The sequence below is a fragment of the Ovis canadensis genome, chromosome 5 (assembly GCF_042477335.2).
Source record: "Ovis canadensis isolate MfBH-ARS-UI-01 breed Bighorn chromosome 5, ARS-UI_OviCan_v2, whole genome shotgun sequence".
NCBI classification, from domain to species: Eukaryota; Metazoa; Chordata; class Mammalia; order Artiodactyla; family Bovidae; genus Ovis; species Ovis canadensis.
The window spans coordinates 19,857,018-19,877,937 of NC_091249.1; the positions used below are offsets into that span (position 1 = coordinate 19,857,018).

At 55.3% G+C, this 20,920-nt stretch overlaps 2 protein-coding genes across 2 annotated transcripts; both read left to right on the forward strand.

The window, feature by feature from the left end:
* Positions 1-436: 436 nt before the first annotated feature.
* On the forward strand, positions 437-17,328 carry JAK3 (Janus kinase 3). Its single transcript, XM_069589082.1, has 24 exons — positions 437-562; positions 3,092-3,288; positions 3,751-3,874; positions 4,197-4,308; positions 4,564-4,709; positions 5,106-5,400; positions 6,002-6,124; positions 6,230-6,387; positions 6,804-6,915; positions 7,130-7,316; positions 8,112-8,239; positions 8,470-8,601; positions 9,307-9,391; positions 10,186-10,313; positions 11,022-11,154; positions 11,238-11,389; positions 11,529-11,679; positions 12,297-12,436; positions 12,508-12,697; positions 13,294-13,418; positions 13,940-14,112; positions 14,523-14,640; positions 14,960-15,070; positions 16,019-17,328. Exons 2-24 carry the CDS (start codon positions 3,105-3,107, stop codon positions 16,124-16,126), a joined length of 3,315 nt encoding a protein of 1,104 aa, XP_069445183.1. The 5' UTR covers positions 437-562; positions 3,092-3,104; the 3' UTR covers positions 16,127-17,328.
* Positions 17,329-18,680: 1,352 nt separating this feature from the next.
* INSL3 (insulin like 3) lies at positions 18,681-20,687 on the forward strand. Its single transcript, XM_069589083.1, has 2 exons — positions 18,681-19,328; positions 20,146-20,687. Exons 1-2 carry the CDS (start codon positions 19,139-19,141, stop codon positions 20,349-20,351), a joined length of 396 nt encoding a protein of 131 aa, XP_069445184.1. The 5' UTR covers positions 18,681-19,138; the 3' UTR covers positions 20,352-20,687.
* Positions 20,688-20,920: the final 233 nt, after the last annotated feature.

Here is a 20,920-nt window from a genome sequence, read left to right on the forward strand (position 1 = left end):
CTGGTTTTCACAGATTCTAGGTCTGGGCTTGGGGCATGGAGCACAAAAAGGGACCACCATACCTTCCAGGGTCTCACTGGAAAAATACTGTAAAGGAGAACTTCACTTTCGTTTGGGGCAACTTCCCTGCCTCCTTCCTGGGCAGATTCAGCCCAGTTCTCTTCCTTAGGTGTGAAATCAGTTCCTTAGGTGCCCAACACATGAACACATGCCACAAATGGGTAAACTGAGGCCAGAAGAAGCCACAGTGTTGCCAGGGCCCCACGGAGACTGAGTCCCGGAGCCTGCTGAGACCCCCTCGGGGTGACCTGGGCCCTTCTCTCTGCTGTCACTCCTTCCCTGAGGTCCAGGGTCTTCAGCAGCTTGAGCAGGACTGCTGCTGCAGAGGCTTCCGGAACTTTCTGCCCCTCCCCGTCCCCGGCCCTCACATGGCCATGACTTTCGGTAAGTGACAGCAGCTCAGGAAGCCGAGGGGCCCACACAGGAAAGAGCAAGTGGGACTTTCCTCCGGCTGCTGCCCGGCTCTGCCCTCCTGTCGCTGGCCCAGGGCCCTCACCTCCAGGTAAGAGCTGGTGGAGCCACTTGGCTCGTCGGGTCGGAGGCGGGGGTGGGGGAACACTGTGTGGACGGCCGCCGCTGGGGACAGGAAGGCCGCCGCTGGTGACAAAGGCAAGTTTGCCTTCTAGATCTCAGAGAAAAACCTTCTGACATAAGCTGGGACAGCTGGCGGCGCGGCCTCTGGCAAAGCGCTTCCCCTCTGAGCCTCAACTTTGTCCCGCACACGAGGCTGCGAATTCCCAGCTGCCTGACCTGAAGGAATCCTTGAGTATGCGCCCGGGGCTCCACTCTCTGGGGACACACTTCACGTCTCCCACACTCCCAGGTCCCAGGCCCGAGCACTGGGTGACCAATCAACCCTCCCTTCTGGGCATGTGGAACTTTTGATGCTAAAACCGGGACGTTTCTCTGGGGGCCAAACAGACTTTCTATTTTTACTTTCGATATTTTAAAAATCATGGTTGTTTTTTTTTTAAGATTTATTTTAGACAAAAGACACTGCTTTGTGGTAACATTTACATAAACATGCAAAGATCAGGGCAACTGTTTGAAATAAGGTTTGGGGCATCTCTGTGAGAAGTGGCACAGCCGGGTGGGGTGGGGAAAGTTCCAATTCCCGGTCTGGGAGCTGGTAACACTGGAGTGTCCCTAGGGGAAAGTTCTCTCTCCCCTACGTCCTACCTCCCTGACGGTAAGCCTCAAACCACTGTCCTAAGGGACCTTCCCATTTGGTTTGGCTGACATTTGTCAAGTGCTTGCTGAGCATGTCACCAAGTGTTTGTATCATTTAGTGGGGATTAAATGTGTTGATGGGCTTTTCTGGTGTTGATGGGCTTTGAAGGTAAAGAATTCAGAAGGTAAAGAATCTGCCTGCAGTGCAGGAGACCTGGGTTCAATCCCTGAGTTCGGAAGATTCCCTTGGAGAAGGGAATGGCTACCCACTCCAGTATTTTTGCTGGAGAATTCCATGGACTGAGGAGCCTGGTGGGTTACAGTCCATGGGGTTGTGAGAGTCAGACACAACTGAACGGCCAACACTCTCACTTTTGAACGTGTTGACAGGTCGGACTGGACTCCGTAAACTACCTCACTGAAGCAGGTGGGAGTCAGTGCATTTCACAGCTGAGAAAACTGTGTCCCAGCTGTGGGAACCCTGCTGGAGTCACAAAGCCAGGATATGGTGGGGCTGGGACTTGAACCCACAGCCTGAAGTTTTCACTGATCCTCGGTCCCAGGCTTATATTCTGAGTGTGTTGAAATCTCATTTACACTCTCCGCCCCCCGCCCCCACTATTATTTTGGAACGGAGTTTTTGTTGTTGTTTTACACTTTTTGGCCACATCCAGCGGCACATGGAATCTTAGTTTTCCCACCAGGGATCAAACCCACATCCCCTGCATCGGAAGCGCAGTCTTCACCACTGGACTGCCAGGGAAGTCCCTGGAACATAGTTTTTATCCAATATTCTCTTTGTATCGTCTTCATTTGGGTCAACTGAAGTAAATCTTCTTCATCTTCCTCCTTTTCCTCTGGCATGTGAAACCCAATTCCCTCCTCTACCCAACCCAGAGTCCTGAGCTCTAGGTCCCCCAGGGCGAGAGAGATCTGTAAGGTGGCTGGTGTAGAAATAATGTGGCTGGTTTCCTCCTGGACCTAACCCAGGGAGGACTTCCCACTCTGGGGAACTAATGGAACAGAGATGCAGGGATCAGGGGAGACAGAGGCAGAGATCTCTGTTGATTGAATCTGACGATGACTGAGTCTGATGTCTGGGTCAGCCCCCGAGGCATGCATTAAACCAGCTGCTAAAGCTTCTTTTCCCAGCCTCAGAAGTGCTAGAATCCTCCAGCTTCACAAGGAGGGGTGGCCACTTCTATCTCCTCAAACACCCATGTGCACAGGCCAATGGGTTTCATAGGTGGCGCTGGCCAGTGCAGGAGCCTCAGTAGTCCTGAGTTGGATCCACAGGCCAGGAATATCCCCTGGAGGAGGGAATGGCAACCCACTCCAGTATTCTTGCCTGAAGAATCCAATGGACAGAAGAGCCTGGAGGGCTACAGTTCATGGGGTTGCAAAGAATCAGAAACAACTGAGTATGCACCCTTGCACAGGCAGATAACTATCTGCTTGCTGGTTAGCAAATCCCTATATCTGTGATTGATTGATCATGCCTGTCTGGAGAAGGGGTTGGAGAGTGGGTATATGTGGAGGCTGGAGGTTGGTTAGAGATGTTTGCCCTGGGCACCAAGAGTCTGAAGTGTGAGTTCGCACAAATTTGTTGTGAATGTCTTCCAGCTTCCCAGCACAGCCCTCACAGGGGGTGGTATGGCTCCTCACCCACCTTGCACACTCAGCTCCCTCTCTCTGCCTTTGCCCATATCTGTCCTCTTTCTGTTGCTCTCTCCTCCTTATTTCTCTGGTTTCATCCCTACCTCACTCAGTCATATTTCTTTCACCTCCCCACTCCTACCTCAGAAGATCTGCAACCTTGTCCTATGATCACAGCTGAGGGGCTACCTTTTTCTGTATTCAGGCAGGCTGCATTCATGGCACCTCCAAGTGAGGAGACACCCCTGATTTCTCAGCGGTCCTGCAGCCTCTCCTCTTCAGAGGCTGGTGCGCTGCACGTGCTGCTGCCCCCTCGGGGCCCTGGACCCCCACAGTGCCTGTCCTTCTCTTTTGGGGACCACTCAGCTGAAGACCTGTGTGTTTACGCTGCTAAGGCCAGTGGTAAGTGCATCCCTAGAAGGCTTGGTCAGAAGGAGGGTTAGGGTTGTGTGGAACACAGATTGGGAGCTGGAATAGCTGTCAAGCAGAGTCAGCACTGGATCTGGGGCTTTGAGGGATGAGTAGGAGTTTGGTAAGGGAGGAGGGTGCACAGGGAATGGCATGTCCATAGACTCAGAGGCATGATAGACTGTTAGAAGAAACAGATGGTCATCCCTCGAGGTAAGCTGTTAAGTGGAAAGAGATGCTCTGGAGAGAGGCAGGGAGCCCTGAGAAGCAGGCTGAGTCCATGACTTTTCTCCTCAGGGCACTGAGGAGCCCTGGAATGGGTGCAAGCAGGGGTGGGACATGATGTCAGAGCTGAAGGTGAGAAAGAGCCTGTGGGGCTGCATGAGGATAACATGGCAGCCCCGCAGAGGGCAGATGGGGAGATTTGAGAGGGAACTGATGCGACCGCCCCCTCAGGCATCCTGCCCGTGTACCACTCCCTCTTTGCTCTGGCTTTGGAAGACCTGTCTTGCTGGTTCCCCCCGAGTCACATCTTCTCCGTGGAGGACACGGGTACCCAGGTCCTCGTCTACAGGCTCCGGTAGGAAGTGTCTCCCCCCACCACCCCCAAATGTGCGTTAAATAATACCGGGAGGGCATGCCTTTTGCTGAGGGCTTGGAAAATGGGAGTTTAAAACCACAGTAACCCTTGGATTATCATTTCCCTGCACCTCCTGGTGGGTGCCCTGAGGGAGGGCATGAGCACTGCTCATTTCACAGATGAGAAAACTAATGTCAGAGAGGGTGGTTCACTTGTCCAACATCACACAGCGAGTCAAGGGTATAACCTGGGCTCTGTGAGGTCTTGGCACAGTCCCCCCCTCATCATATCCCCTACTCCAGGGTTCTCCCCTCCCCCACAGCTTTTACTTCCCCAACTGGTTTGGGCTAGAGAGGTGCCACCGGTTTGGGCTACGAAAGGACTTGGCCAGCGCGATCTTGGATCTGCCAGTCCTGGAGCACCTCTTTGCTCAGGTAGGTGTCTGCACGGGGATCAGCTCAGGGGTGGGGGTACCCAGGGCAATGTCAGGGCTCATGTTTGGGCAGCCTTGGCTGACTCTCCTGTGAGGAGGGCGGAGCGAGGAGGTGGGAATGAATTGGGCGTTATGAAGAAGGAGGGGCTAGTAGGGTGGGCGGGGCTCAGAGTGGCAGCCCCAAGGTGAAGATCGGCCAGGGGTGGGGGTGTTTTGACATATCAGGGCTCATGGTTTGGCTGTGACTGGCTCCTAGCACCGCCATGACCTGGTGAGCGGCCGCCTCCGGGTAGGCCTCAGCCTCAAGGAACAGGGTGAGTGTCTCAGCTTGGCTGTTCTGGACCTGGCCCGGATGGCCCTCGAGGAGGCTCAGCGGCCCGAGGAGTTGCTGAAGACGGTCAGGTGAGGGCTTCCAGGCTGTGGCGCCCAGCCTCTACCTGGGAGCGAGCCAACATGACTCCACCAGGGGATCACGAGCCCGGCTCCCCACCTACAAGCCTACAGTGTGTTCATGGGACCCAAGCCCTCCCCTTGAACCCAGCCGCCCTGAGACTCCATAGCCAGACCTCAGGCAGCTAAAAGGACTATGTCTCTGTCTCATGGACCGCAACGGCCCTTCCCATGGAGGCCCTCCCTACCCCCATGCCGATCTCCGAGTGTGTTTCTGTGTGTGCTGTGTGGCCCCCTACTGAGGCCACACTCCAACCCCTCACCTAGAGGCTCGGTTGATGTGCAGCCTCGGTCCTCCCTGGCGGAGACCCCGCCCCATACTGAGGGCCCCACTCCGCGCACTTGCAGCTACAAGGTCTGCCTGCCCCCTGGCCTACGCGACCTGATCCAGGGTTTGAGCTTCGTGACTCGGAGGCGCATCCGAAGGACAGTGCGCCGGGCCTTGCGCCGCGTGGCGGCCTGCCAGGCTGACAGGCACTCGCTCATGGTCAAGTACATTATGGACCTCGAGCGGCTGGATCCAGACAGGGCCGCCGAGACTTTCCGCGTGGGTCTCCCCGGCGCTGCTGGTGGTCAGGATACGCCGGGGCTGCTCCGTGTGGCTGGTGGCAGTGGCATCGCCTGGAGCCCAGGAGAACACGAGGTGTGTGGCGGGGGCCGCTGAGCGGGGCCAAGGGGAGGGGCAGGGTCGTGGGCGGGGACTGGGGCGGGGCCGAAGGAGAGGAGGGGCAGTGAGGGGGCTTGGGACCGAGGGGCTCGCTCCCGGCTGAGTGAGGCGTGGGTGGGGCTGAGCGAGGAAGCGGAGATGAAAAGGGTGAGACGTAGAGGGAGGGGCTAGTAGGGTGTGCGGGGCTCAGAATGGGGCTAACAGCAGGTGGAGCGAAGAGGCAGGACTCGGGGTGGGTGAGGCTCCCGACTGGACTAAGAGACACCAGGAGATAAAGTGGAGTTAAGTGAGGGAGGGGCTCGGGGCGGGGTGGGGGACCGGCCGAGAGAAGGACTCCGGGGTTGGCAGAGGTGAGGGGGCGGATATTTGGGATGAGCAGGGGAGAGAGTTGAGAGGGGCGGTGTGGACAGAAGGAGGCGGGGCTTGGTGGGGGCTTGACGGGAGAGGGATGGGACTCGGTGAGGCTGGGAGGAGCGGGTCTCGTGAGTGGGGACTGGTGGGGTCCCGGCTTCCAAAACAGGACTGGGGGCGCGGAGGGAGCGGGATCCCCAGCTTCAGCCCTCCGCCTTCTTCACAGGTCCTCCAGCCCTTCTGCGACTTTCCAGAAATCGTGGATATCAGCATCAAGCAGGCGCCGTGCATTGGCCCGGCTGCGGAGCATCGCCTGGTCACCATCACCAGGACAGACAATCAGATCCTGGTGGGTGCTGGAACCCCCTCCCCTCCTACCTTCCCCATCCCTGACGGCGGGGACGCGGGATTGTCACCCTCGGACCGCGGCGGGCCCTGACACCGGTCCTCACAGGAGGCCGAGTTCCCGGGGCTTCCCGCAGCGTTGTCCTTCGTGGCGCTCGTGGATGGCTACTTCCGGCTGACCACGGACTCGCGGCACTACTTCTGCAAGGAGGTGGCGCCGCCGCGGCTGCTGGAGGAGGTGGCTGAGCAGTGCCATGGCCCCATCACGTAAGGACTCACTGGGGACCAAATCTCTGGCACGCCCTTTCTCGGTGCCTCGGTGTCCTTGCTTCTCAGGAGCCCTTCAACAGCACCAGATGCATAGCTGGCGCTCAGTGAATCTGCAGTCTCACTTCTGCAGCCGCTTCCCTCCCTTTGGCTCCTTGAGGTCCCAGAGCCATTTCCTGGGATGCTCGAGGTGCCCAGGTGTGGAGCTTCACCTGCGGTTTCCTCTTTGATCCCCTAGGCAGAAGCCCAGCTTTTGGTTCATTTTACAAATGGGAGGGAGTGAGGGAATGTTACCTGGTGAGGTTCCCAGGGCTTCAGAGTGACCAAGATTAGAGCTCCAGTTCAGTTTGCATTCTCTGCCTCCATCTGCTTCTCACCATCTTTGACTCTCAGTTCTCTTCCACCTTTCCCCACAGCCTGGATTTTGCCATCAACAAACTCAAGACTGAGGGCTCACGTCCCGGCTCCTATGTCCTCCGCCGCAGTCCCCAGGATTTCGACAGCTACCTCCTAACTGTTTGTGTCCTGGTCAGTCTACCTCCAGGGGCCAGGAGGGCAAGGAGGGCTTCCTGGAGGAGATGATATTTGAGCCGAGCACTGAAATATGAATCAGCATGGCTTCCTGAAGAAGGGGAGGAAAAAGGCATTCCCAGTGGAGGGAATAGAATATGCAGATACTTGGAGATTTGAGGGGGAGAGTGCCTCCCACTTCTACTCAGAGACCACTCACTCCTCTTTGCAGACCCCGCTGGGCCCGGATTATAAGGGCTGCCTCATCCGGTGCGACCCCACAGGAACCTTTTCCCTGGCTGGCCTTGGCCGTTCCCACAGCAGTCTTCGAGAGCTCCTGGCAGCCTGTTGGAATGGTGGGTTGCATGTGGATGGGGTTGAGCTATACCTCACCTTCTGCTGCAACCCCAGACCTAAAGGTGAGCCTGCCTTCTCCCCCAAGCTGAATAGGCAATCTGGGACCCTGCCTTTCTGTGTCTGTTCCAGCTCTTCAGTGGCAAGTGACAAAGTCTGCTGGTCAAAGTAGTCTAGGAGGGAAAAAAGGTGATCTAGGGCTTGTGGGATAGAGGCTGCTTCCAGGGATGGCTGAATCCAGGCATAGCTGGATCTGAGTGATGTCACTAGCACTTAGCCTCTGTTCATCGCTTGCCTCTTGCTCTGGGTGAATTTTGCTCTCAGACAGACCCCTGGGATGGGACAGCTTTGAGGTGTGAGCTCTCCAGATTTTTCCAGAATCCCTAGTAGGACTTGAGACCAAACTGACCACAGCATCACCTGCTCATTTGTACCACTTGCGGGGTTCCTGCCATCTCATTCTCTCTCCCTCCCCTCACTGGGACTTCCTGGAGTTTCCTTTCAAATAAGCCACGTGCCCTGGAACCCTCATCTTAGTCCTGGCTTCTGCAGAAGACCCCACGCTGAGACAGTTTAGTGTTTGCCACTCAGCTGTGTCCGGCTCTTTGTGACTCCACGGACTGTAGCCCACCAGGCTCCTCTGTCCATTTTCCAGGCAAGAATACCAGAATGCGTTGCCATTCCCTTCTCCAGAGGATCTTTCTGACCCAGGGATCAAACCAAGATCTCCCTCACTGCAGGCAGATTCTTTGTCATCTGAGCCACCAAGGACAACCCCACACTGAGACAGGGAGTGAGCAATCCTTTGAGGACCTTTCACCTTTGACCTCTAGTTTTCTTTCTCCTTCCACTCCCCATAGAAAAGTCCAATCTGATTGTGGTCCGGAGAGGCTGCAGCCCACCCACATCATCCCCTGTTCAGCCCCAATTCCAGTGCCAGCTGAGTCAGATGACGTTTCATAAGATCCCTGCTGACAGCCTGCAGTGGGTAAGGGGCCCCAGGAAATGGGGGAAACATACTTCAGGTGGGATCCAGAGACCAGGTCTGCATCCATCTCTGCTGTGTGGCCTCAGTCATGTGATACAACCTCTTTGTGCCTCTGTTTCATCATCTGTAAAATCGATCCATTACCTGTGCCTTGCTTGGGCCAGAGCTAAGGGACAGGATCCCATGGGAGCCCTGTTACTGGCCTTTCATGTTGCCTCCTCACTTTCCAGCATGAGAACCTAGGTCACGGGTCCTTCACCAAGATTTATCGGGGCTGTCACCATGAGATTGTGGATGGGGAGGCCCGAGAGACAGAGGTGCTGCTCAAAGTGATGGATGCCAAGCACAAGAATTGCATGGAGGTGAGCAAGGTGGGACCAGACCTTCTGGGTTAGGGCCTAGCTGGAGAGGGGGTTGTGGATTCAGAGAAATTTAAAAACACACAGGGTCGGACTTCCCTGCTGGTCCAGTGGCTAAGACTCCATGCTCCCACAGCAGCAGGTGCAGATTTGATCTCTGGTTGGAGAAGATGCTGCACCCTGCAATGCAGCCAAAAAAAAAAAAACAACCAGAAAAGAAACCCAAAACCAAAACAAAGAGAATACACACAGGGTCTTAAAATAGCAGAAAGGTAGCCACAGCATCTCCATGAAATACAGAAGGGTGGAGAATTTAGATGCGAACAGGCAGAGTATAAGGGAACAGCCAGCGCAAAAGTCCTGAGGCAGGGCCAAGTCTAATAGCAAGAACAGCGGGTCAGAGAGGATGAGCAAAGGAGAAGAGAGGAATGATGTGGATGGAGGCATCTTCAGGGGCTGGGCAACACAGAGGAAGGTTTGAGCCAAAAGGTGAGTGACTCAAGGTAGACTACAGCAGGGACTTCCTGCCTCCATTAAAAAAAATCACAATACAGAGTGCTGTGTGCATTAATGGTGGACTCCAAGGCCAAGGGAAGCTGGCGGCCAGGTCTCCTGAGGCAAGTTTGTGAGCAGCAAGTTTGGGGTTCATTGGTCTGACCCAGGAGTGGAAGAAACCCATACATGTTCTCTCCATTCTTTCCTCCCCAGTCATTCCTGGAAGCAGCGAGCTTGATGAGCCAAGTGTCATACCAGCATCTCGTATTGCTCCACGGCGTGTGCATGGCTGGAGACAGTGAGAGACATTCCCCATCTCTGCCCTGCCTCACTGGGCCCACCTACAGCAGCAATAGCAGCATACACTCAGAGCCTGCCCTGGCTGGGGCTCCATTCCACCAGGGTCTATCATCTTGTACTCATGTCCTTCCATCATCACTCTTTGAATAAGCAGCTCCAGGCTCCCCCCAATACTTAAGCCCCCAGAATTATCTCAAGTCAGGCAGACCTGGGTTCTGATCTATTGTGTACCATCTCCGCAGCTTTGCAAGGTCCAGGCTGCCTCTCCAAGCCTTGTTTCCATCAGTTCAGCTCAGCAGCTGTTTATTGGGAGCCCAACATGTGCCAAGAGCTGGGTGCATGGCATAGAACATGACAGGCTGAGCAGGATGATAAGTGATTGTGTGTGGTGGGGCAGCACAGGTCATTGTGGGTGATCAGAGGCTGCTAACCCAGCTTGGAGGTCAAGCAGTGATTCTGAGTAGGTAAGGATACATTCTAAGCTGGAAAGGCAAGAATAAATAGACACTAGGGAAGTGAGAGAAGAGGGGCGTTCCAATCAGAAACACAGAACTTGCAAAGGGTAGGGAGTGAGTCATGGAGAGAGCGGACACCTTCCAGGCATTACAGGCAAATGGTTCTGAGATGGGAAATGGGGAAGCAGAGAGGTGAATAGGGTAAGGATGGAGGAATAGGGGAGAGAAAAGTCAGAGCTGAGAGTTCAAGCCGCCCTTGAAGGTGGGGTTGGGGGCAGAGCCTGTTGAATACAATATAGTCCCACCTCCCAACCCTGCCCCTTCCTACTTCCACCAGGTATCATGGTTCAGGAATTTGTACGCCTGGGAGCGCTGGACACATATCTACGCAAGTGTGGCCACCTAGTGCCAGCCAGCTGGAAGCTACAGGTGATCAAACAGCTGGCCTATGCCCTCAACTATCTGGTGAGTGCTCCTCTGCCTGCTCCATCCTCCATTCAAGAGTGGATGGGGCTTTGAGAGTGGGCTCTGTCGTGTGAATAGGAGTTTGGCAAGGGTGGAGGGCATTTGAGACTGAGGGAACAGCATACATACAAGCTCAGAGGTGTATGAGCAGAAGGAGACAGCTGATCATTCATGGAAGTTGAGGGGACTGGTGAGCCACAAGGCTGGCCCCGGGAGAGGCTTCCCCAGAAGAAAGAACATTACAGTTGGGGTCTTGGAGATTGAGTAGAAGTTCATTAAGAAAAAAAAGGAAGGAGGGCATGTTAGGCTGAGAGAAAAGCCTGGGCAAAGGCTGCAGCTTAGATGTGTTGCTTGTCCAGGAGTGTATCAGGTCTGTCCGCCTGGCAGGAGACCAGAGTGGAGATGTGGGCGAGAGAAGCCCATGGGAAGAGTGACCAAGAGTTGGATTTCAAAGGGCCTTGAGTGCCAGTCTGAGGACCTTTGACTTTATCCTGAAGGGATTAAGGAGCCATGGAATGAAGGAGCAATGTTTAAGAAGAGGAGGGACACAGGAGGTGTATTGCCTAGGTGTATTGTCTAGGAAAGATGTTGAAGTGTGGTCTGAGCAGTACCAGGTGGGCTTTGAAGGATGTGTAGGAGTTTGCCAACCAGCATATTCATTCATCCCCACCACCACCCCTGGCATTTCCCTGTGCTTGGTCCACTTAGGAAGACAAAGGTCTCCCTCATGGCAATGTCTCAGCCCGGAAGGTGCTCTTGGCTCGTGAGGGGACTGATGGGAACCTGCCTTTCATCAAGCTGAGTGACCCGGGTGTCAGCCCCACTGTGCTAAGCCTGGAGAGTAAGTGCTGAGGGGTGAAGGAGGGAGGAACCTAGTGGGGCAAGGAAGCGGATCCCTGATCCCATCCTTGCCTCCTGCACCAGTGCTCACTGACAGGATCCCCTGGGTGGCCCCTGAATGTCTCCAGGAGGCCCGAACACTTGGCTTGGAAGCTGACAAGTGGGGCTTTGGAGCCACAGTCTGGGAGGTGTTCAGTGGTATCACAGTGCCCATCAGCACCCTGGAGCCTGCCAAGGTCAGAGCACCAGCACTGGCTTCTAGAGCTCTCATTTGACACAAGGATGGAATGAAGTCCAGCTTGGGGAGGATGGACGGGTCTAGGGGGTACCTCTGAGGGTTCACTGGGGGTCACCAGCCCTTCATCCTGCCTTTAGAAGCTCCAGTTTTACCAGGAACGGCAGCAGTTGCCTGCCCCCAAGTGGACGGAGCTGGCCCTGCTGATCCAACAGTGCATGGCCTATGAGCCAGGCCAGAGGCCCTCTTTCCGCGCTGTCATCCGTGACCTGAACAGTCTCATCACTTCAGGTGCCCACCTGGGCCAGGCAGGGTGGGCAGGGCTGGGATGTCATATTGGACCCAGTAGCAGAGTAAGATTTGTATATGGAGCCTGCCCTGCGTGCCAGGCAAGGTTGGAATGATTGATGACTAACAGTCAGTATGAGTTTCGACAGCTATTGTAACAAACAAGCCCCTCAGTTCAAGGCCACACACAATGGATGTTTAGCTCTCATTCTGTGAGGGTGTCCAAGTCGCAAGAAACTCTCCCTTTGTGGTTCTACCCATCCTATGGCCTTAGGCCCCTACTGGGTCCTCTGCAAGCAGGAGAGAGAGAGTATTGAGGGTCCCACTCTAGGTTTTCATGGGCCAGGCCTAAAGGAGCTTCCAGTGCATCTCTCTCCCCTGCCACCCCCTGGCAGTGAGGTCTGGGAAAGGCCTTCCTGTCTGTGTGCAGCATGTGCACTGCATAAGAGGGCTGCCTTTGCCAAGAGGCAGCTTTTCCCAGCCCTACAAATACTTCTTGGCTTGCAGTGGCCCTACCATAATGCACAGAGAGGGTAAGCATTCAGATGGAGGTCACACAGCAAGTTAGCTTAGGAGCAGGGGGCCCAGGACACTGCTCACTCACTGCCTGTGCCCCCCAGATTATGAGCTCCTCTCAGACCCCACACCTGGCACCCTGGCGCCCCGTGATGGGCTCTGGAATGGCACCCAGCTCTACGCCTGCCAGGACCCTACCATCTTTGAAGAGAGACACCTCAAGTACATCTCACAGCTGGGCAAGGTGAGGTGGGTGAGGCTGGGGTGGGTGGGGCAGCACTCACGCATGTGAACACCAGCCCCGCTGTCCCCCAGGGCAACTTTGGCAGCGTGGAGCTGTGCCGCTATGACCCGCTGGGCGACAACACAGGGGCCCTGGTGGCCGTGAAGCAGTTGCAGCATAGTGGGCCAGAACAGCAGCGGGACTTCCAGCGGGAGATCCAGATCCTCAAAGCCCTCCACAGCGACTTCATTGTCAAGTACCGGGGTGTCAGCTATGGCCCAGGTGAACCCCTCTTCAAATTACACACCCTCACCCTTCTGCACGACCATTTTAGGTGGTCTGAGAACACCAGCAGGGGCGCTACTGACTGATCTTGTTTATCCAGATCTGCCTTGTTGTTCAGTCACTCAGTCTTGTCTGACTCATCTGTGACCCCCCTCCTAGACTGTAGCCCACCAGGCTCCTCTGTCCGTGGGATTCTCCAGGCAGCAATACCGGAGTGGGTTGCCATTTCCTACTCCAGGGGATCCTCCCCATTCAGGGATCAAACCAATATCTCCTGCAAGTCTCCTGCATTGCAGGCTGATTCTTTACTGCGGAGCCACTGGGGATGCCTAAGACTACCTCGGCATCGTCAGTTTTCCCACCTGAAAAAAACGGGTCGTTATGAGGTTAAAAAGAATTAATGTATATTATAGAAAGTACTCAAATAGATTAGCGATACGTGTCACTGTGGCCGTTCCCATTTTATAGAAAGCAATATTGAGGCCCGGAGGGGACACAAGGTCCCACTCTGATCGGGGAAGAAGAATGGGGAAGGGAAGGAGACGAAGTTAGGCCCTGTGGTGACTCCTCCCTGCCTCCCCCGCCACCCCTAGGCCGCCAGAGCCTGCGGTTGGTCATGGAGTATCTGCCCAGTGGCTGCCTGCGCGACTTCCTGCAGCGGCACCGCGCCCGCCTCGACGCTGGCCGCCTGCTCCTCTACGCCTCACAGATCTGCAAGGTGCGGGGCGGAGGAGAGCGGGGCGACCGTGGACCTGCCGTCCACAGAGCTGGCTTGATGGGCGGGGTCTGCATGGATTCGCCAGGAAGGCTGAGGGTTGAAGTTTGGGGTCCAGGTTAGGTTGGAAATGCGGTTGAGTCAGGGCTAAGGTCAGGGACTTCGCTTGTGGCTCAAACGGTAAAGAATCTGCCTGCAGTGCGGGAAACCTGGGTTCCATCCCTGGATTGGGAAGATCCCCTGGAGGAGGGCATGGCCATCCACTCCAGGATTCTTGCCTGGAGAATCCCATGGACAGAGGAGCCTGGTGGGCTACAGTCCATGGTGTCGCAGAGTCGGACACGACTGAGCGACTAACTCTTCTAGTAGGTCCAAAACAATAAGAAGGTGAGGACTGGAGTGCAAGATGGGTCAGCGGTAGGGTTAGGCTTGGGGTCTGGGTTGGGGCTGCTGCTGGATTCCATGTCAGACTTGGGGCCCCTGCGGAGTCATCCTGGGGGTCCACACCCCACGCCCGCCCATAGGGCATGGAGTACCTGGGCTCCTGCCGCTGCCTGCACCGCGACCTGGCAGCCCGGAACATCCTGGTGGAAAGCGAGACGCACGTCAAGATCGCCGACTTCGGCCTCGCCAAGCTGCTGCCTCTCGACAAAGACTACTACGTGGTCCGCGAGCCAGGCCAGAGCCCCATCTTCTGGTAGGGGCCTCCTCCCAGCCCCACCCTTCCTCCGTACTACCCAGGCAGCTCCGCCTCTCGCGCTTTTCGGTTCCGCCCTGCCTCCCGCGGGGATGGGGGCCTGCTGTGGCCACGCCCCCATAGCCCTGGCTCCTCCCCATCACGCTCCTTTTCTTGTTCTGGCTCCACCCCTCCCTGGCCCTGCTCCCCATCCCGGCTCGGCCCGCCCCGCCCCGGCCCGGCCCCGTCCCGGCACCTCACAGCTTTGGAGCACCTCCCATCCCACAGCCAGGGAAACTGAGACCTCAGAACTGGCTGGGACTGACTTTCTCATAGTCACCTACCTGGACCACCTACCCTAGTCCAGGGCTGCGCCCTTTCCTGTCCTCTGCCTTACTGTCGCATCCCAAGACCTCCCTGGCCCCCTCCAGGTATGCCCCAGAGTCCCTCTCGGACAACATCTTCTCGCGCCAGTCGGATGTCTGGAGCTTCGGGGTCGTCCTGTACGAGCTCTTCACCTACAGTGACAAGAACTGTAGCCCCTCAGCCGTGAGTTGGCACCCCTGGTTTCCCCATACCCTCTTCCCCCTCAGGTCAACCCCTGTCCTCTGTGCTGAGGGTCACCTGGTCCCAGCCTTAGATGCTCCGGGAGGACCTCTTTTTACTATGACTGATACCGCCCGCTCCTCCCCTCCAATCACAGGCAGCCCCCTTCCCCATCCATCACAGACAGCTCCTCCTCCCCAGTAGGAGGGCCCCCTTCCCTTCCTGCCTTCACTGTGGCTGACCCGCACGATAACGGGCGGCCCCACCCCTCTCCCTGCCGGATGGCTCCTCCCCCACCTCGGACCCTCCCCCTTGGCTCCAGGAGTTCCTGCGGATGATGGGATGTGAGAGAGATGTTCCAGCCCTCTGCCGCCTCCTGGAGCTGTTGGCCGAGGGCCAGAGGCTGCCCGCACCTCCTGCCTGTCCTAGTGAGGTGAGCTCTGGAGGGCCTGCCTCAGTTTCCCACTTTGTAGATTCACCATGGTGTCTCTTGGGCAAGCCTGCTGATCCCTCTGAATTACTCTCCACCGAAGATATCTCTTGGTTGAGAGCAGGGATCAAGGGAATGAGGCTGAAGGAGATTTCTGGCCTCTGCTTTGCTGCTCTCTCACTGTATGGTAAAGCACAAACACTTTCAGAGCCTCAGTTTACCTGTCTCCAAAATGGGAATAACAATGCCTTATAGGGTGGGGGAGGACCAATTTGCTAACACCTCTCCAGTGCTCATCTCAGAGTCTAGCATACAGTCGGTGCTCAGTAAATGATGATTCTTACAGTTTCTCATTAGAGCTTTTGTAGAAGTGTCTGACATATGGTTGGTCATTCACAGACATTGTGAATGGCTCAGGCCACAGACATTTATTGAGCTCTGTGTGCTGGGCTTTGTGTTGGGTGCTGGGGACCCAGTGGAGGACAGAACAGATAATACCCCTCCTTCTTATAACCACCAGAAGCTAACAAGAACATTCTGGTGGTGATCAATATCTAGAAAGAGTTGAGGGAGGTATAGTCAGGAGCAGCTTCCTAGAGGGGGTGGTGCCTGAGGGAGGAAGAGGATACCATCCAAGGGGAAAGCTGGGAGAGAGCATTTTCAGTGGAGCGCAAAACAGATGCAAAGGCCCTGAGGTGGAAATGAGTTTAGTATTTGAAAAATGAGATGGGGGCAGATGTGGCTGCATGGAACACGAGAGGAGGTGATGGAGGGGGTGGTGGAGGGAGAGAGATGGGAGGGGATGAGATTTTTTTCTAAGACCCATAGGGAGCCATGGGAAGCTTTGGAGCAAGAGGGATGGAGTCTAGTTTATACTTTAAAATTGCAAACAAGAGTCATGTCCTTTCTACCACTCCCATGTGACCCTGTTGTCTCTTCTCCACCCCTCAGGTTCATGAGCTCATGAAGCTGTGCTGGGCCCCTAACCCTCAAGACCGGCCATCGTTCAGTGCCCTGGGCCCCCAGCTGGATGCACTGTGGAGTGGAAGCCGGGGATAGTGTCCACAGGCATGAGACTCTCACCTTCCCTGCTTGCCCAGAGGGAGAACACCATTTTCTGTCATTTTTCATATCTCCTGCACACAGACCTCTAGGTTCTGGTCTCCATGGACTTGCTGTGTGACCTTGAGCAGGAACCTGCTCCTCTCTGGTCCTCCTGCTTCACAGAGACCCCTCATAGGGTAACTGACATTGCACTTGGGGGAGCAACCCTGCCTTGCAGGGCAACAGCAGCCTTGGGGCTCTTTGAACTTGGAAAGATTCAAGGCAGATGTCATGATGGGGTCTAATGAGCTCCATCCACTCCCCAGAATCAAGGGACCACATTTAAGACCCTTCCATCTTCCCAACCTCTCAGGGTCTGGCCTGCAGCTTCCTGTTCTTATTTTCAGAGGAGACTTTATGTAGCTTTAAATATGTCATCTCAGGCTGCTCCCTCTTTAGCTGGAGGAAGCCAAGGACAAGAGCAACTGTCCAGGCTGAAAATCCACTCTTTGAGGGGGAGACTGTGGGACTGTTTGGAACTGTGTAAGAGACCAGGAGAGGCTGAGGTCCCCAGCCTCTGAACCTGAGTGTCCCAGGGCTTTTGTACACTGGGGCCCTTTCTGTCTGGACAAGAGGATCATACAATTGATGACAATGGAGCCTAACAGGAGCTTTTCATTAATTGAAGGGAGGAAAGGCATTCTTGGCAGAGGAAACGGCATGGTGAGAGGAAAAGGCTCAGAGTACAGGGGTTAGGAGCACGGGGGTTGGAGCCCACGGTTCTGCCACTTACTTGCTGTGTGATGGTGGGCGAGTTGCTTCCTTTCTCTGGCTTCAGTGCCACCCTCTGTATAATGGGCAATAGTGTTGGCCCTTGGGCTCCACAAAGTCAACTTCTGGAAGTTTGTGGGAAGGCATCTAGTGCAGGCCAGCCCCTGCCACTCCTTCATAGCTGCCTGCAAGGTTTTTCTGCCACTTTTCCTCCCTGGAAAACTCTTACTCAACTCTCAAAAGCCCAGCTATCACCTCCTTGCAGCCTTCCCTGGGATTTTCCCACTACTCCCATTCAGCCCTATACTTCCAGCTCTAGGGCTGGGGTACGTCTATATCCAGCTCTGTCTCCTCTGACCTGGAGGCTCCTTAGGGAGCTGGGCTGGGGTGGGCACAAAGAGGACTCTGGGAGTGTTCATTGAATGAATAAAGACGTTCAGTGGAAAGGATGGTTTGTTGCTGGACTTGGGCAATGGGAATTCTTGGGGATGTGTGATCCAGGGAGGAATGTGATCAGAGTTCGGGGATAGGGACCCCTGGGGCCTACAGTGGGAGGCTTAGGACATGCTGGGGGCGCAGGGACAGGAGGGTGAGGCCCTCAAGGCCAGAAGCCCTCCCCCAAACCCCAGCTGCTGGCCTTGGCTCTGTCCTGGGGAGCTGATTACAGGCTCTTGGGGGTGGAGGGAACAGGCTGCTCTAGGGGAGATCAGAGGGCAAGGCCCTCTTGGGAGGGTTAGGCTATGGAGATGGGTCCCACATTACTGGGGGCCAAGGCAGCCCTCTGTTTGCTCCTCAGGACTGATGGAAAGATTTGGAGAGTGACGGAGACAGAGAGACATAGAAAGAGACTCAGAGAAGGACACAGAGAGCATGGGAGAGACAGACAGAGATCTCTGTACCTACTGTCATAGGCTGCTTTGGTGAAAAGTGGTAGAGGGCTGCAACACAGGGTTTTCAGCTCAGGGTCTCCCTTGCACTGGATTGAGTAACCTTTATGCCTTAATTTCCCTCCTGGGTAAAACTGACACCCAGTAGAGGCCTCGAGCCCCTGTCCAACCCAAAGAGACCCTGATATGGAGGCAGAACCAACAAACACCCCCAGCCCTGGGGCCTGCCCTCTTGTGACCTTGGGCAAGTATGGGGTCCCCTCTCTGAGCCTCAGTTTCCTTACCTGTACAGTAACAAGGATAACAAGATTCTGAATGTCCTTGGTCTCGGTTGATTGGATGCTCACCAGCACCATCCCAGGGAATTATTATATCTAAGTTTATTTCTCCTCTTTAAAAGAGTTTAAAAAAAATAGACTCTTCAGTGGTCCCCCTGGGAAAGATATACCCAGGAAGACAGACCATGGCCATTTTGTGTGGGTCTCAGCCTATCAATGGGTTTCCCAGGTGATGCTAGTGGTAAAGAACCCACCTGCCAATGCAGGACATATGAGACATGGGTTCCATCCCTGGGTCAGGAAGATCCCTTGGAGAAGGGCATGGCAACCCACTCCAGTATTCTTGCCTGAAGAATCCCGTAGACAGAGGAGCCTGGTGGGCTATAGTCCATGGGATCACAAAGAGTTGGTCATGACTGAAGCGACGTAGCATGCACACACACAGCCTATCAATAATCAATGTTGTGGTTAGACTGGCCCGGGGAGTTCTTACTACGATTCCAAGATTCCTTTCAGCAATAACCATCAGGAAAGTTTGCAAAAATAAAGGTTTATTACCTATAAATTACACGGCACACCTGGAAATGACACAGCACACCCAGGGCCGGGCTCTTGTAGAGGAAGCAGGGTTGGCCTGGGTTCCTGCTTTTGTTGGGGTCAAGCATGGGAGCCTGGAGGTTCGTGGGCTCATTCTTATTGGTGAATTTAACATGGGTTGGAGTTTGAAGCATAAGAGAAGAACAAATGAAACAAAAACAAAGCAAAAAAGCTCAAGTGGCCCCAAAGGTAAGATATTGAAGTCAAGATGTCCATAACAGATGTGGGAAGAGGTGGTCGGGCTCTGGAGTCACATTTATCAGACAGCCATGGTTGAAGCTGATGCCTGGGCAATCAAAGGATGTCAGGCACTCACATCATAAAAATAAGAAAACTCAACTATCAGAGGTTCCACGAGGCTTGCCCTGACCCTGCCCTTGACCTCCCTGGGCCGTCCGTTGGGAAGGCTCTGTCCCCGCTCCAAGGCTCCCAGCTGGGGCAGGCCGGGCGCCTATAAGGCGGATCCCCGCTGGGGCCCGGTGCCTCTCACCGCCATGGACCGTCATCCGCTCACCTGGGCTCTGGTGCTGCTGGGCCCGGCCCTTGCGATCGCCCTCGGTCCTGCAGCCGCGCAGGAGGCGCCGGAGAAACTGTGTGGCCACCACTTCGTGCGCGCGCTCGTGCGGCTGTGCGGCGGCCCGCGCTGGTCTTCCGAGGACGGGCGACCTGCGGCTGGCGGCGACCGTGAGTGGGGGCGGGCGAGGACTGTGCGCTGGGGTCTCTGGGGCGGGGTAGGGGTGCAGGTGTCTGCAGACGGATTTGCATGCATGTTCTGGCTTCCTGCTCTGGCCTGCGCGAGTCTGCGGGGAGGAGCCCCTGCCTGGCAAGGGAATCAGTGCGAAGCGAGGTAGAGTCTTAAAAAGTGCAAGATCAGATCTGATCCTATCTTTATTTACAACTTCAATATTTTGATCTTCAGGAATTTTTGCGTTAATTTTACTAGTAAAATATTCAGTTATAATAGGAGTGATCTTGACTGTTGAGTGTTCCTGGCGCCCCTTAAATTGCTTGCTCTGGGTCAGCGCCTAGCTCTCTTCACCGCAGACCCGACCCTGGGGCAGAGGGTATTATACACAACATCTGTCACAGGTGTCCTATGAGTGTGAATCTGTGTGACCTGGGTCCAGAGGGGTGTGCCGAGATGCACGTGGTGGGGTCGGGGAACTGGAGGGGCTACAAGGGCCAGTGGCTGGGTCCGGTGTGTACATACATGCACGTATCACAGGCCACCCTTACTGTCTTCTGCTCTGTGAAGCCTCTGTGCCTTCTTACTGTAGGTGGCACATGGGAGTGTGCACGGCTGGGGACTTGAGTGTGGGCGTGGGTCGAGAGTGTACATGTCTGGACGGGGTGATTCAGTCTGGGCCTGGTATAGAGTAGGCACTTAATAAATGCTTACTTTCTATTTGTGTGCATGATGCATGTCTGGCTGCCATGCCCACAGTGTGGGTGGGGTCCTCTGGCGTTCCTCCCTCTTTGCTGAATTCCTCCCTGTTCCCAGGTGAGCTCCTACGGTGGCTGGAAGGACAACATCTCCTCCATGGGCTGATGGCCAGTGGGGACCCCGTGCTGGTACTGGCCCCACAGCCCCTGCCCCAGGCTTCTCGCCATCACCACCACCGCCGTGCAACTGCAGTCAACCCTGCCCGCCACTGCTGCCTCAGCGGCTGCACCCGGCAAGACCTGCTGACCCTCTGTCCCCACTGAATCCTCCTGGGGCGTGGCCTTGGGGGAGCCTGAGACCCACAGGAGTCCAGTCTGGTGAACTCCTGATGCCACACAGCACCATGAAACCGCACATCTAGGGGGATGTTGTTGATTACCTTCTAGGACAAGGTGCTCACCACCTCACCCAGGCCACCTGTCCTCTAGGGGACCAACTAGGGATACCACCAAATCTGGCTTGGAGGATCCTTGGTTTTGCAGAGATGCCAGACACTCTTCTCAAATGTGCTCACCTCAGAGGAGCCCCAGGTGCCCCGCTCCCTGCCTTTGACACCCTTCTTGTTGTCTCCTCAATAGTAAATAAATAAGATGCCTGCAGAATCTGAAGCAATGTTGCATTTTCTCACAAGAAAAAGGGGTAAGCCAAGGTCAATCCTCATTTGGAATTTTTCCCTGACAGCTGCAGACACACCAACACTTCTAGAAACTTAATAACAGTTGGACAGTCATCACAATACACAGTGGGGAAACTAAGGCCAAGGGAGCTGGCTGCTTGCTTAGTTCAGACAGGGAGGGAGCAGCCAAGTTCAAGATTCAAATCCAGGTCTGTG

Coding starts and splice junctions, on each gene's coding strand:
- JAK3 (XM_069589082.1), top strand. CDS start 3,105: ATGGCACCTCCAAGTGAGGAGACACCCCTGATTTCTCAGCGGTCCTGC. Junction 7,317..8,111: donor CTGCAACCCCAGACCTAAAG/GTGAGCCTGCCT, acceptor CACTCCCCATAG/AAAAGTCCAATCTGATTGTG. Junction 12,698..13,293: donor GGGTGTCAGCTATGGCCCAG/GTGAACCCCTCT, acceptor CGCCACCCCTAG/GCCGCCAGAGCCTGCGGTTG.
- INSL3 (XM_069589083.1), top strand. CDS start 19,139: ATGGACCGTCATCCGCTCACCTGGGCTCTGGTGCTGCTGGGCCCGGCC. Junction 19,329..20,145: donor ACCTGCGGCTGGCGGCGACC/GTGAGTGGGGGC, acceptor CCCTGTTCCCAG/GTGAGCTCCTACGGTGGCTG.